Source organism: Staurois parvus, unplaced genomic scaffold, assembly GCF_062004578.1.
Source record: "Staurois parvus isolate SC_StPar_1 unplaced genomic scaffold, SC_StPar_1.0 ptg001011l, whole genome shotgun sequence".
NCBI lineage: Eukaryota > Metazoa > Chordata > Amphibia > Anura > Ranidae > Staurois > Staurois parvus.
The window spans coordinates 1137121-1152732 of NW_028318807.1; the positions used below are offsets into that span (position 1 = coordinate 1137121).

At 44.5% G+C, this 15612-nt stretch overlaps 1 protein-coding gene across 1 annotated transcript in view; it reads right to left on the reverse strand.

Annotated features, from left to right (window-relative positions):
- Positions 1-15612, reverse strand: part of LOC149441235 (uncharacterized) — a 118700-nt gene that overhangs the window by 100746 nt on the left and 2342 nt on the right. The window contains exons 2-5 of the mRNA XM_089657609.1: positions 12105-12202; positions 11819-12025; positions 11568-11709; positions 9641-10310 (exon numbers count right to left, since the gene is read on the reverse strand). Coding sequence (XP_089513735.1) covers positions 9641-10310; positions 11568-11709; positions 11819-12025; positions 12105-12202 — 1117 coding nt within the window. The remainder of the gene's footprint in view (positions 1-9640; positions 10311-11567; positions 11710-11818; positions 12026-12104; positions 12203-15612) is intronic.

The window sequence follows — 15612 nt, forward strand, 5'->3', positions numbered from 1 at the left end:
GAACAAGCCATCTGCCTGGTTTACACCTAATAATTCAATCCATGGTGACCACAAATCAGCCCAACGCAGACACATGAAAACCAAGTTCTGCTCGGCATGCCATGGAGAGTAATGGGCACGGTCAGATGGGAGGGGCTTAGAAGAGGATGATGCCACAGACCCGCCCCCTGATCACCTACCTCTAAATGAAGAAAGCAGCTGATTGGGTGAGTACACATTGCTGTGACCTCCATGCTTAGCTTCACAGTGCAGCAATTTTACCTTCACATGCCGAGTCTCACAGGTGGCACCGCCTGTCATCCATTGTGCTGAAATGTCATTGCAGCAACTCAGAATGGTCCTCAGTAGTCTGTATGGCCCCCATGTGCTTGTATTCATGCCTGACAACGTCGGGGGAGGGTCGTAATAAGATATCACCAGCAAGACTCTCATCATCCATCCACTACACATCTGCATCAGAGGCTGGTCAGGAGCTCTGAGGAAAGGGATTCATCCCTGAAACGCGTCAGCCATTTGACCGCACTGACACTTGGAACACCTTGCTTGCCGTTGTGGCCATCGTCATTATGCAAATGATTTTTAGATACATGCTTCACCTGTGAGTCTGGTTTTATTTTTCACTCCTTTCAATAAACCTTGGATAATGCACAAGGTGTGTGCGCACCTGTTTATTCTCTATCTAGTGGCTGATCTCCCCGTCTGAGGAGGGCTGCACCCCTGAAGCATTTCCTTTGGTTGTCGCTGTCCTGGTTCCCTTGGCTTCCCTTTTGGCTGTGCATATCCTGAGGCGCTGGAGAGTACATACGATATCCGGTTTGGTTGCAACCTGGTGGCGTCGGATGGACCAAAACATGATATCCTAGAGCTGTTCTGTTGGATTTAGGTCAGGTAAGTGAAAGGATTGATTTTCTTATCCCCTCAGAGACCCCCGGTCTGTGGAGAGATTCCAGGTTTATCAGCAGAATTCTGGGAAGACCCCGGAACATGGAAATAATGGCAGCTTATGTTCAGAGATGTTGAAAGTTTATTAGACATTACTAAGATTATATAGGATACAGAAATAATAAGGGGGGGGAGCGAGTTCTAAAACTGTAATTGTAAGTTTCCATCATGAGCTGACTACATGAAACATGACATATACATTTCTTGGTATAAACTGTTTCTGCTAGTTTTCTGAGAAATAGCCGGGCAAAGAAAACTTCAGGGGCATGTTATCTTTTGTTGATACATCCTTCAGCAAACTAAAACAGTTCCATTAAACTTCTAATATATCTGCAAAAACCTAACTTAATACTTAAAATGGCGTACATCAACACAATGGAGGTTCTCTAGATCCTTTCAATCCCCTCTTAGATCATGAACATGATCTCAATTCTTTACCTCATTCATCTTTTTGTACATAGCCAGATAACCTTCATTTGTATTTTGCGTCTTGGTAGCTCTAGCAATGCAATATAATAAGCATTTAAAACATAGATATAAAAATAAAACAAAAAACAATATCATGACTATTCTTACAGCGATATCTTTCATCCATGAAAAGACAGAACCAAATCCTGATCCTAGCCAATCAAAAGGAGTCCATCCATCTTTTCCTATAGCTCTAGCTTCTTCCATTAAACCATCTACCTGTTCCCTGTGTTGCTTTATTATTTCATAATAATCTGGAACAGTCATTGTGGTATTATATATCCAAGTACAACTTTCAGAATCCTCTGTCATCTCACACAGACCTGTCAGAGCAGCACTCATGCTTTCAATAGCTAATTCTTACATCTCCAGCTGTTCTCTAATAGCTCTGGTCTCAGTATTTAGCAACCCCATGTCCTTAGAGTTCCTCTCCAGTATATCATCAATAATGTTTGTGTCATTATTTATTTTGTTCATGAGTGTTATTCCCCATCCCGTGTAGGTAGGGAACCATGACCAAACCTTATCACCTGTAGAGAATAGATCTACCTTTTCTTGTTTGGTTTCCCTTCTCTGTCTCAGAGTTAGTTGGTGTTTTGGGTATGTACTGGCTTTTACCTGGTGTTCCTTCTGGTCTATAGCTGCCATGATTGGCACTAATTGGGCTACATAGCACCAGCCCTGGACATTACTCGGTATCCAAGGGTAACAGATCTTACCACAACAGATATAGGTATTGTTTCCCAAGGAGATCTGCAATTTTTGTATTGCAGAGTGAAATTCAGGGCTGACAACAAGTGTGAAATACAAAAAAAAGTTTTCCAAACATAGCTTTCCCCACATTATCTTGTATCCCTTCTAAACTTTCATTCAGGGCTCTACCATTTACTTGCCAGAGTTTCACAGAAGTTCCATCCCTCCTTCCAGGATCAGATATATTTAATATGGACTGAGAGCACATTCCCTTTCCCTTGTGGGAAGTATTCCCCAGTCTAAAACACCAATCGGGGAGTTGAGTGACTCCCAGAGTTGGAAAAGATATGGCAGCATTAGAAGTAATATTGGTCAAACCAATACTTACATTCCCTGTTATTAACAAAAATATTTTGACTGGAGCGGCCAGAAGAGGAATTTCCTATGTGCTAGGATGTAACTTACTACAGATCCAACATTTATCAGAACCTGACTTTTGAGCATAAGCAGATTTAAACTGCATCATCAACATTTTCCTGAAAAAGGATTGTTCTCTTCAAAACTTCTTTTTGACTTTCTTTCACTTTTGGTTATCTGGGTCTCATTTAAATCTAGTCCTTGACCACAGATACCTTTTATTAGGCCCAAGTCCTCAGGGTGATAAATACAATTAGTTATGATCCATACTGGCAGGAAAAAGAGCAGAGTCAGTGTGATCAATAGGACCCAGATCTTCAAAGCACCATGAGGGGCAGTAAGGAATGTCATCTTCAGGGCCTTTTTCACTGACTTCACCCGCTCTTCGAGGATTTTCCTCTCATACTTCACCTCCTTTTCCATCTCGTGTTTCTCAGGTGTTTGGTTCACCTTCTTCACTCGACTAGCATGGATCCAGGACTGGGAATTCTCCACCAGAACAGCCGTTCTGGTAACCGCTATCACCGTAGTAGGCGGTCCAAAGGGGTAGCCTTGCTTCTTGTCTTTAGCGAGTTGGCGGACCACTACGACATCTCCCACTTGGAAAAGGTGTGTTGGTTCCTGGAAAGATAAAGGAGAGGTGCGAGCAACATTTCTATCTGATCTAAAGTCTGAATCAATTTTCTCACATATTCTTGTTGTACCAGGTCAAGGTCCCCTCTTTCTTTTTTTTGTTTACAAACGATTTTATTGTACATGAGTAGACAGTAAAACAACAGCACAGTATGAAAGTGATATTGTCAACAAAAATAAGGCATATTTGAAATGTACAATACATAAAAGTATATTAACATAAAAAAGAAGATAGAGGAAAAAAGGAAGTTATGAGTGCATGAGATACATAAATGATAAAATAGATTGAGTGATACGTCTATCAACAATACATGTCAGCCAATCTTTACCGGGGATGTTGTCAATCATGCAATAAATGTCTACAATCCTTCCATGACTCCCATTTTTTATTGTATAAGTACATCTTATCCAGTAGTGTATAATGAATACGTTCCATAAGCATTACAGCGTCAATTCTGTGTAAAACGGAGTCCAAGGGTACAACATGCAGGGCAATGGACCATAAAGTGGCAATACATAATGTATGTAGCAATCTCAGAGTGGCATCAGGGACCCCTGGGATATGAACCCCCAATAAACAGGTCTGCATGGACAATTGTATCGGGTTGCCCGATAGTGAGGTAGCCACCTCAGATATCTTACGCCAGATCAAAGATATGTTCGGGCAATCCCAAAATATATGGACCAGAGTACCTGTAAGGCCACAGCCCCGGAAACATAAAGGGGATGTTTGTGGAAACAATGTATGTAGTCTTGACGGGGTATAATACCATCTGGTTAAAACTTTAAGGGCCGTCTCACGAACCGAAAGAGATCTAGAGCTCTTGCATATATTATCCACCATAGAATCCCAATCCTCATCCGAAAAAGTGATACCACAATCCTCCTCCCACCTTCGTCTGTACAAAGGGGGAGCATGAAAAAGACAGATCAAAAATTGGTGATAAAGAACTGAAATAAGACCCCCACCTCTGGGAGAGTCACGGCTGATACGCTCAAAAAAAGAGATCGGAGAAGATGGGGTAAGGCCAAAGTGCGCATTAAAAAAGTGCCTAATCTGTCTATAACGGAGGTACTCACGAAGAGGAACATCAAATAACACACGCAGCATATTGAAGGTAATATAAGATCCTCCTCTTTGGAAATCAGATAATCTGATAAAGGATCGATCATACCACCAACGAAATATGTGAGGGGAAGAAAAGGCTACAACAAAAGTAGGATCACCAAAAAATGACACACCTGTGGGAATATGGGAGACTAAACTCAATTTAGCCTTGTATCTGGACCAAAGTGTCAGCGAGTGGGTCACTATAGAGTTATGAAAAGTAAGCGATCGGGGGGAGATTTTAGACCATAAAATTCCCGGTAAATAAAAAGGACGTATCGACTGAGACTCAAACTTGATCCACGGGATTTGAGAGTTAATAATAGCCCATTGTGATAATTGCGCAAAACGAGCCGAGAGGTAATATAGCCAAAAGTTAGGAAGACCGAGACCTCCCGTCCGTTGTGAGCGATACAAAATGGATGAGGCAAAACGTGGATGCTTATTTCCCCAAATAAAATTGTTAATAGTCCGCTGAAAGTGATCCAAAAACGTTTTTGAGACCGGAACTGGAAGTGCTCTAAAAAGATAAAGCAGTTTGGGCAAAATATTCATTTTAACCGCCGTGACTCTACCCAGAAAGGAGATATGATAACCGTGCCAGATCTTCAGTAGAGTAGAGAGACGCGATACACATGATGGATAATTAGCTGTAAACATATCCAAATATCTGGGAGTGAGGTTAATCCCCAGATAGGATATCCTGTCCTTGACCCAGCGAAATGGGAAAGAACTACTGAGAGATGCACTGAGGGAGTCAGGAACATTAACAGGCATGATCACAGATTTGGTAAAATTAACGGTGAGACCTGACAATTTGGCAAAATCGTTCAATACAGCACACAAGTTAGGTAAAGAAGTCAACGGGTTAGTAATAAAAAGCATAACATCATCAGCATACATGCTCAGCTTAAAATGTGAAACTAATAATGAATAGCCAGAAATGTCCGAATGTGATTTAATTGCCAATGCCACAGGTTCCAACACCAGCGCAAATAAAAGCGGCGAAAGAGGACAGCCCTGGCGGGTACCTCTACCCAATGTAAAAAAGTCAGAGTTACAGCCAGGAAGCCTTATTCTTGTTTTAGGAGAGTTGTATAGGGCATGTATGCCTGCCAAAAACCCATCACTGAAGCCCATTTTCTGTAGCAAGGAGAACAAGTAGGGCCAAAGAACACTGTCAAAGGCCTTGTTTATATCCAAACTCATCAACAGAACCTCTTTGGAATGTAAATTGGCATCTTGAATAACGTTTAGAGCGAGACGAATGTTATCAGTAATAAATCTGTCAGGAATAAAACCCGACTGGTCTGGAGAGACCAAAGAGGAGATGATAGGGGCCAACCGGTCCGCCAAAATACGGCTAAATATTTTTAGATCGTTATTCATGACCGAGATTGGTCTATAGTTTTGTGGCAAACAGTGGTCTTTCTGTCGCTTGGGTATTAGAGACATGTTAGCCAACAACATCTCCTCGGGGAACTTACCCCCCTGCAAAACATCATTAAATAAAGTTATCAAGTATGGAGCCAATATAGAGGTGAAATGTTTATAATAGCTAGCGGTAAATCCGTCAGGACCCGGTGCAGTAGAGCGTTTGAGCGCGCTTATCGCACATGTTATTTCCTCTAAAGTACAGGGGGCATTAAGAGAGACAATCTGAGAAGGTGTAAGAGCAGGGAGGGGTATAGAATCCAGCCATGAATCTGATAGAGAAACAGAATCTGACTGCGGAGGAGCTAGTAGCTTAGAATAAAAATTTTCAAAAATACCCAAGACTTCCTGAGGTAGAGATGAAATAGCACCTGAATTAGTACGCAATTTATACACGTGTGGGGGGCGCAGAGAGTGGTTCAATTTCCTTGCAAACATGGTAGATGCCGAGTTACTATGTAATAGGAACGAGGCCTTCGACCAGCGGAGGGCCTTTTCAGTTTTTTGGGAAAGCAGGGAATTCAGTTCCAAGCGCTTTTGGGACAGTAGCTGTTTATTAAGTAGAGATGGATTAGCGACATGGCTTCTATAGTGTGCTTCTAATTCTCGGGTTAGAAGTAGTATTTGCTGCCAACGTTTTCTATTTCTGGATGAGGCCATGGAGATAAGTCGGCCTCGTAGGACCGCCTTGTGGGCTACCCAGAGTGTGGCTGGGGAAATATCAGGGGTTAAATTAGATTGAAAGTATTCCTGAAGAGATGTAATCACCTCCTGGCGAGAGTCAATATCAGTGAGCATAGAGTCATTAAGTCTCCAAGAGAAGGGAGTAGGTGCCAATCCCACAAACGTGATAGATAAGGCCATAATACTGTGATCCGACCAGGGGCTCAAATGAATGCAAGCTATCCTAGAATTAGCTAGTAAAATCGGGGTACAATATATGTAGTCTAATCTAGCATAAGAGTCATGAGGGTGGGAATAAAATGTGTAATCCCTGGCTCCTATGTTGTGTGCTCTCCAGGCATCCACCAACTGGAGGGCATCTAGTTTCTTAGTAAGGGATTTTGGGAAAGCCTGGGAAGAGTGCGAGGGGGAACTACGGTCTAAAAGAGGATTTGCCACCAGATTAAAATCCCCACCCACCAATAGATGGGGGGACAAAAACCTATCCAGAGCAGCAAAAAATTTTGAAAAAAAGGTAGCTTGTGCCGAATTCGGTGCATAGACATTAGCAATAGTAAGTTCTCGACCTGAAAGGATGCCTTTAAGAATGATAAACCTACTGTCCGGATCACGGTACACATGTTGAACCTCAAAGGGGAATGAGTTATGTAGAAAGATGGCCACTCCCCTACTCTTGGAGGAATGCAGGGTATAATACCCCTGCCTATAAGATCTATGAAAATATGTCGGGTGCTTTGTGGCTGCAAAATGTGTTTCCTGTAATAAGATGATCTTGGCTCCCAGTCGTTTATATTGAAGAAAGGCTGTTTTGCGCTTGTTTGGCGAATTGAAACCCTGGACATTATGCGAAATACATTGAATTACCATAGTAAACATAGCTTGTTACTATCATCATAAAAGTACACACTGCAGGGATATCCCCTAAAATTATTTGGCTAGACATAGAAATCCGCAGGTCTACATCAGACAGACGTACAGGTGGCAGAACCAGCCTAGGGGACCCCCCGGCCCCAACATGGGGACCGTGATGTCCACAGACCGACACAACACCATCCTCATGCACTAAAGTTTTGAGAAAAGAGAATACAAAAAACAATGGAGAGGAGATTTTAATAGCTCCTACAATTAAGAGGGTAACTGAAGAACATGGATCAGGCTGAAAATGTCATACCTGATAAAACAAAAAGTTCAAATATTAAGGGGACAAATGGGCCCAGACCCTGTCTCCCTAAAACATGGAAAACGGAGCTGCCACCCCTCAGTCGGGCAGCGACACCTCCGGCCATGTCAGGAGGCAGGGTGGGGAAACGCGTCGAAGAGTTGTGAAACCATAAATTAATGGGCGTAATTAGGAGGGTCCGAAGACCCTTGTTATACCTTAACTCGTCCAGCTATCAATGCAAGGCACACATAATACTCAGAATTACAAAATTATCACAGCAGTATCCATAGAAATACACATCCTGACAACGTAAGATATAAAGAGCAAAATCCCTGTGTCCCAATTCTTGGTAAAGTCAGAAAAGACAATAGGCAGGACCAAGGACTGTCAAACAATAGGTATTAGGCAAGTGAGAATGGACCTGTCAACCCGGATCCTGTCTGACTCTCCTTCTATCCCTCCGTGGAGATGGGGTATGCCAAATGGGAGAGGTACGAGGGGTGGAGGGTGGACGTTGAGGTGATGGGGCATCCGCTAGGCCTAACACGAAGTCACGTGTTTGAGTGACGTAACGCGTAGATACGCCAGTGGGAGGAGCTTCTTACGATCGACGGCCTGACGTCATATCCGGCGTGGGCGCCATCTTGGTGCTCCGTTTTCCGAATACAGTACACCCTTGGAGTGGTGTAAAGGCTTGCTTGTCTGAAGATCTGTGTAAGTAGGCTCTTAGTTTCTTTTAAAAATAAATAAAAGGTTTTACACTATATAAGTCTCTCTTGCCTCACTGGTGACCGTATTGGAGAGCCATTACCGGAGAGACACCACGGATACCAACGATTGCTGAGGCTTACCATCTAGTGCTGAGGCTAACCAGGAGGAGTGAGTTACATCATTACTGCCAGAGGGATCCACCTGTTATCTGGAGGAATATTACAGTTACTACCCAAGGCTCTTTGGTCCCTGGGGGCCTGAGCAGGAAGGTGAGGGGGCACCCCAGCCTTAGAGGATTGGCACATTGCAGCTCACACCTGCATGAAGTCTGTGTGATTCACTAAGGACAATATTCACCATATGTTTCCTGTCACTCCAATGCATGATACTCTCATAGCCGTCCACCTCACCCTACACTAATGTCAGTTTTATGTGTTTATTCTTATTGTATCGCTTGTTTGTTAGTATAGCGCCGTATTAATTGGTTTATATACTTTAGTTGATGATTTTGGTGCTGTGGCTGTGGCACCTTTAATACAGGCTGCTTAAATTATCTACATTTATATTGTGGCGCAGGAGATTGTTTCTCTACTAGACTCTATAACTCTCCTACACACTGAATCATAGACACTGATTGGGGTTATTGTACCCAAGAAATGGCACAGAATACACCTTTGTCTACATTTATAAGGAAAGACCATTTATTTGTAAAAACAAGAAACAAGCAAAAATGGTAAAAAGTGGTGTTTAATACCACCAAAATAAATATCTATTTGTGTGAAAAAATTACAAAAATATAATTTGGGTACAATGTTGCATGACTGTATAATTGTCATTCAAAGTGTGAGAGCGCTGATAGTTACCAGTCAGCCTAGGCAGGAAGGGGGTGGAAGTGTCCGGTATACAGGAGGTAGAACCATTTTTTTTTAAAAAGACCTCCAAGTGTTTGTGAAATCTCCCACCACAAAATGTACTCAGCCAATCACAGGGCAGGACTCCATTTTTATTCTTCTCCTGCTATCAATGGCCAACCCGGTCCCACACTTCATCCATGTCTTTGGGGACCTCTGATCTCCTTATGGACTGTTTCTTCCATGATGAAGATCAGCCATGGAGTATATCTGAGGTGTATATCAGGGGGTGCTTCTTCCCCACATGAGAGTTGGGATGTCCAGCAACATTCATCTAGAAGACATTTCCTGCACTCAAGGCACTAATACACCTCCAGGGTTGTGTGGGACCCCTGATGTACAGGAAGACAGGACTTCAGTGAGGAACATTTCCCTCACTCAGGACAGGAAAGTGGCTTCTCTCCCGTGTGAGATCTTTGATGTTTATGAAGACTGGACGTCTGTGAAAAACATTTCCCACACTCAGGACAGCAGTACGGCTTCTCCCCTGTGTGAGATCGCTGATGTGTGTAAAGATTGGAAGACTTTGTAAAACATTTCCCGCACTCAGGACAGAAATAAGGCTTCTCCCCTGTGTGAGATCTCTGATGTGTGTAAAGATTGGACTTATCTGAAAAACACTTTCCACACTCAGGACAGGAATATGGCTTCTCCCCGGTGTGAGATCTCTGATGTGTGCAAAGACTGGACTTCTGTGAAAAACTTTTCCCACACTCAGGACAGGAATACGGTTTATCTCCCGTGTGAGATTTCTGATGTGTGTAAAGACTGGACTTCTGTGAAAAACTTTTCCCACACTCAGGACAGGAATGCAGCTTCTCTCCCGTGTGAGATCTCTGATGTGTGTAAAGACGGGTCTTCCTTGAAAAACATTTCCCGCACTCAGGACAGGAATACGGCTTCTCCCCCGTGTGAGATCTTTTATGCACATTAAGTTTGTATTTAGAACAGAAACCCTTCCCACACTCAGTACAGGAGAAGCTCTTCCCTGTTGGAAGGCCGGCCCGGTCCCGCACAGTCTGAGGTTCCTCATGATACGAGGAATCCGATGGTCCATCTACACTGGGTGGTGCCGGATGGACATTGGAGGGAGCCGGGTTTTCTCCTGGACTATACTGTGTGATGTCCTCATCTTCTACTTTCCAGTCTGGAGACAAAGTGAGACAATCCTCGGAGGTTTTCCTCATCTCCCGGCCATGGACTAAAATACAAAGACAAAGAGGATTACTAGACAGGAGCTGATTGGTTCCCCCAAACCAGGACTCCGCTCACGTCAGGCAGCTTGGTCTCTGAGGAGCTTACAATTCCACCCTCAAGGGAACTAGGAAATGGCTCCTCTGATCTCCTACCAGGTCATTTCTTTATTCATGGACCTTAGTCAGAGAGTGAGGAAACAACCAGAACTGTCTTTTATAGGAGGGACAGTGATGAGGGGATTATAGGACGAGGGTCCCCACCCCCTCTATCACTCATCATGACAGAGGCATGCCTGTGTTAGCAACATCACGGGAACATAAGCCCAGCAATCATCTTTGCAGTGATGGATTTTCTCCTGTTGCCCCTTTACTACACTTTCCAGTTCGGAACATTTTTCTTGGTAGGCTATAGCGGCCTCCATGTTTGGGTCAGATTTTTCTGTGCTGGTCAGAGCTCAGGCTCAGAGACCAGTATTTATAGAAGAAGACCAACCAACAGGATAGGTATACAGGCAGGTCACCATGACAGATGACGTAGGCTCACCTGAGGTGCGGGGTCTAAGCACTAACCAGTATCACCAGAGCTCTAGATGGTGGGTATGGGTTTTGCTGCGTGTTAGTACCAGGTCACAGTAGTAGTAGTCAATAAACAAGCCAAGGGTCAGTAACAAGTGGTTCCAGGTCAGTAGTGAAGGTACAGAAGGTAGCAGGAGAGACAAGGGCAAGATATTGGATGGAGAAGACACAATAATCTGCCAACCAGGAAGTGCAGAGACATGGCTTAAATCAGGAAGTTCATGGGAGGAGCAAAGATTTCAAGGCTCAGGAGAAAACACAGCAATGGATTAAGCAAAGTGCCGTCCATTATATCAGGTAGCTCACTGAGAAGAGTTACTACCAGACACAGTAGAGGTCCTGGGTTCAAGTCTAGGCTCTGACAGGTGTCTACGTTGAGCAGAGGCAATGAATTAATATTTAGCTTCCAGCTGATCCCCAGAATCTCCATAAATCCAGTCTAGAGACATAAATTGTGTCTGCAGCACAGAGAAGGAAGATTATCCGAGAGAAATCCAGGAATACAGGACGGGGAACACAGCTCAGGAAAGTGACCAGGGGATTACAGGCTGATATCACCCAGTCCCCGCCCTACTCTGGACCAATCAGTGAGCAGTATGGGTGGAGGAATGGATTTAGTGTTCATGACCCACCTGTGCTGATCTCTGTAGGAGTGTCCTCCTCTATAAATGTCCCCGTTATTCCATCCTCCTCCATAGACTGCTGATCATCCCTCACATACGCCTCTTCTTCTTCTGCTTTCACCTCAACTTTTATATCTATCAGATCTTCACTCTAAACCAAGAGAATGAGAAATTTCACCAAATATATAAATATAAGAGTACATGAAAAATCCCCACATCATCTTTACAAGTCCATATTCTAGATGCTCAGTCCAACCAACCATATAACAGTGAGGGATGGTGTGACCTTCCTGTGTGGAATCCCGGGAATACAGAGGACGGGGACATCTCTCTGGTGGGTTCCTGGTATTAGGTGGCTCCATCATATCCTTGTGTCCTTCTGAAAACTCCTCCATCACTCCATACTCCTCATCCTCCTCTTTATACTCTTCTTTAACATCAATATTATCATCCCCGAGGATTCCACTCTGAAAGATATAATAAAACATTCATTGTAACAAACATGCTGTGTATAAATCACAACTACCAATAATTGTCATCATGTACCTGATGATGGTGAGGGATGGTGTGACCTTCCAGTGTGGAATCCCGGGAATACAGAGGACGGGGACATCTCTCTGGTGGGTTCCCATGACTGGATCCATCTGTAGGAAACACACACACTGACTGAATCCATTGTTTCTATGTGTTTATCAGATGATGGGGGATCTAGGTGGATCCTCCGTACTGCTCTCTCCTTTACAATAAAGTCTCCTCTTACCCGGTGATGTGAGGGGCGGCTGATTGTCCATCATGACGTCCTTGTAGAGATCCTTGTGTCCTTCTAAAGACTCCCACTCCTCCATGGAGAAATAGACAGTGACACCCTGACACCTTATAGGAACCTGACACACACAATGATACAGTCACCATCCAGACACATCCCTTGTCTGTTACTGGAGAATGTCCCAGAATTCCCGGCACCGCTCACCTCTCCTGTCAGCAGCTCCATCATCTTCTTGGTGACTTCTAGAATCTTCTGCATGTTGTGTCTCTCAGGGTTTAGGGAGTCACATGGAGGCACCGTGATGGTCATATGATCACCTGACTTCAGAAGAGGAAACCTCTGTATTGAGGAACCAATAGGAATATCATGTTAGACTCCCAGAATCCTCCTCACCTCTCCGGTCAGGTCTGTGTGATGTCATGTGACCTCCTAGAATCCTCCTCACCTCTCCAGTCAGGTCTGTGTTTTATTAATAGAGGTAAGAGTGATGTCATGTGACCTCTCAGAATCCTCCTCACCTCTCCAGTCAGGTCTGTGTTTTATTAATAGAGATGAGAGTGTTGTCATGTGACCTCCCAGAATCCTCCTCACCTCTCTGGTCAGGTCTGTGTTTTATTAATAGAGATGAGTGATGTCATGTGACCTCCCAGAATCCTCCTCACCTCTCCGGTCAGCAGGTAGATGATCTCCAGGGTGAGGTTTAGTATCTTCTCAGTCATGTGACTCCGGTCCTCCTCCATCCTCATTGGTGCCATCATGTGATCTATACAGGTCTCCTTGTAGACGGATAACTTTGGGAAATGAAAGTAAGAATGATTTGGATGGTATTGGTCACACAATAATAGGATGTGGATGTGAGGGGGGAATAGGAGGGTTGCTGGACATTGAAGGACTACTCCCCCCATGGGAAGACATTTAGTCTGGACTGTTTAGGGTTTACTAAATCTTCAAGGTCCCGGGACCCTCTTGACCTGCTGCATCAGAAATCCCCTTTTCTCTGTTGGGTTTGTTTGGTCTCTGAACTGGTTTTGATGAGTATTAGATCTGCAGACAAGGAATGATAAATATGATCCTTCCTATGACTTGTTTGCTCTGAGGCAGTGCTGTGAGGTCAATGTCGGATCATCATGATGTCCAGGACGGGGAACTTGCTGATTTTTGGCTGGAGTTGCTTGATAATCAGGATAATTGGCAGAACTACGGCTGCAAGGCTCCAATCTCCGGCACCCTGCTGACAGGAGTGATGTCACTGTCACTCTCTGCAATAAGAGAAGGGATTGGATTGGATAGCAGGAGGATGGTGCTAGTGGAGTAGAGAGCTGTGGGGGAGGAATCTGTTCTCATCTCTTCTATGTGTGGGTAGGAGGAGGACAGCAGGGGGAAGGGTTTGATCTCTTAGTTGCCAAGTATTCTGAAATCTCCAGGACATTGTACAGAGGGGCAGTGGATTTTTGAGGTTCTGAATTCTAGTACCGGGCACTGCCAGATTCTGTGGTATGGGAAGGTATTGGACTGTCCATCCATTAAGCATTAATGCTATGAAAACAGACCTCCCCAAGGACCAAGTGTCCTTCTTTGTTCTATTTTGTGTCTTGCAATATAATTCTTGACCAGTGAGATGGTGAGGTGAAGACTTCCTACATGTGCTGGCAGGAGTTCTTTAAGGAGGTCAGAAAAGTAAGTGAAGGTGGAGTGGGAGGACCATCAGAGACCAAGAGTTCCTATGAGTCCTCTCTTACCTCAGAGCCTTGCAGCCTGAATACCCCCTCAGAGGCCCCCACAGTCCTTCAGCCCCACTAACCTCTCAGAGTTGTTCAGCCCTATTACCTCCTAACAGGCTCCCAAAGTTCTTCAGCTACTCCTCCTCCTCAGAGGTCCCAGAGTCCTTCAGATGCAGGAAACCCTCAGAGGATCCAGAGTTCTTTAGTCCCACTACCTCCTCAGAGACCCCTCAGTCCTCTACTTCCCTCAGTATTTCCCTCCCTCTGACACCAATGATGGAACATATTCTTCATGGCCGGCTGGGGAATGTTTTCTTCCTCCTGAGCAGCAATGTAAGGGGCTCTATGCTCCATACTCCTGACCCCGGTACTCCATCATTGTGTTGGCTGCATAGTGTAATGATTGCCCATTGGCTGCCTGTGTAGTGTCATCATTGCCCTTTGTAGGCCATGTATGGTCAGGATGGTCCTTGTCTTGTCTATTTATTGTCAGTGCTGTTTGTTTAGAGGACCATATTACTAGAATTTATCTCCACAATGAGGAGAATGTTCCGGCCCCGGAAGTGGGGGAATGTTCTGCCCCTGAAGGGGTTCATCTGGGTTCCCACACTATATATGTGTGTATCATCATCTGCTGGAGATAAAAGACGTCACAGTGACTATGGAGGAAGAGGACGGACGTGACTATGGAGGAAGAGGACGGACGTGACTATGGAGGAAGAGGACGGACGTGACTATGGAGGAAGAGTACGGATGTGACTATGGGGGAAGAGGACGGACGTGACTATGGAGGAAGAGGACAGACATGACTATGGAGGAAGAGGACAGACATGACTATGGAGGAAGAGGACAGACATGACTATGGAGGAAGAGAACGGACGTGACTATGGAGGAAGAGGACGGATGTGACTATGGAGGAAGAGGACAGACGTGACTATGGAGGAAGAGGACGGATGTGACTATGGAGGAAGAGGACGGACATGATGGGGGTTACTGGGTGTAAATAGAAAATAATGTCTTATTACCTCCTCTGCTACCACTTCTGGTAACGTCTCTTCTCTACTTCAAAACCACTTGGAACTTCCTGCCTGACATCACTTCCTGTCTGTACCTGACATCACTTCCTGTCTGTCTTCCATAGAGACTTCCTGTCTGGGTAGAAGTGAGATCACCACCTTGAGGAGCTCAGAGGAACTGCAGCCCCGAGAAACATCTGTAAGGCTCTGTTCACATCTTTGCAGTTTGCTTTTCGCAGGTCATTTTGCATTTTTTATGTGTTTTTGATATGTTTGTAAGGGAGAATTTCACCAGCACACTGAGGATCACCAATATGGGTCCAAACGTTTTAATAAATGATCACATAGTTACAGCAAGGCAGCGTTTTGGAGTCTCGCAGGACCCCTTCATCAGGCATGTGACGGAGGAGTCCTGCGAGTCTCCAAAACATTGCCTTGCTGTAACTATGTGATCGTTCATTAAAACTTTTGGCCCCATATTGGTGATCCTCGGTGTGCTGGTGACATTCTCCCTCGCTGATTCTGTTTGGTTCCAACCGAACCATTTTTAA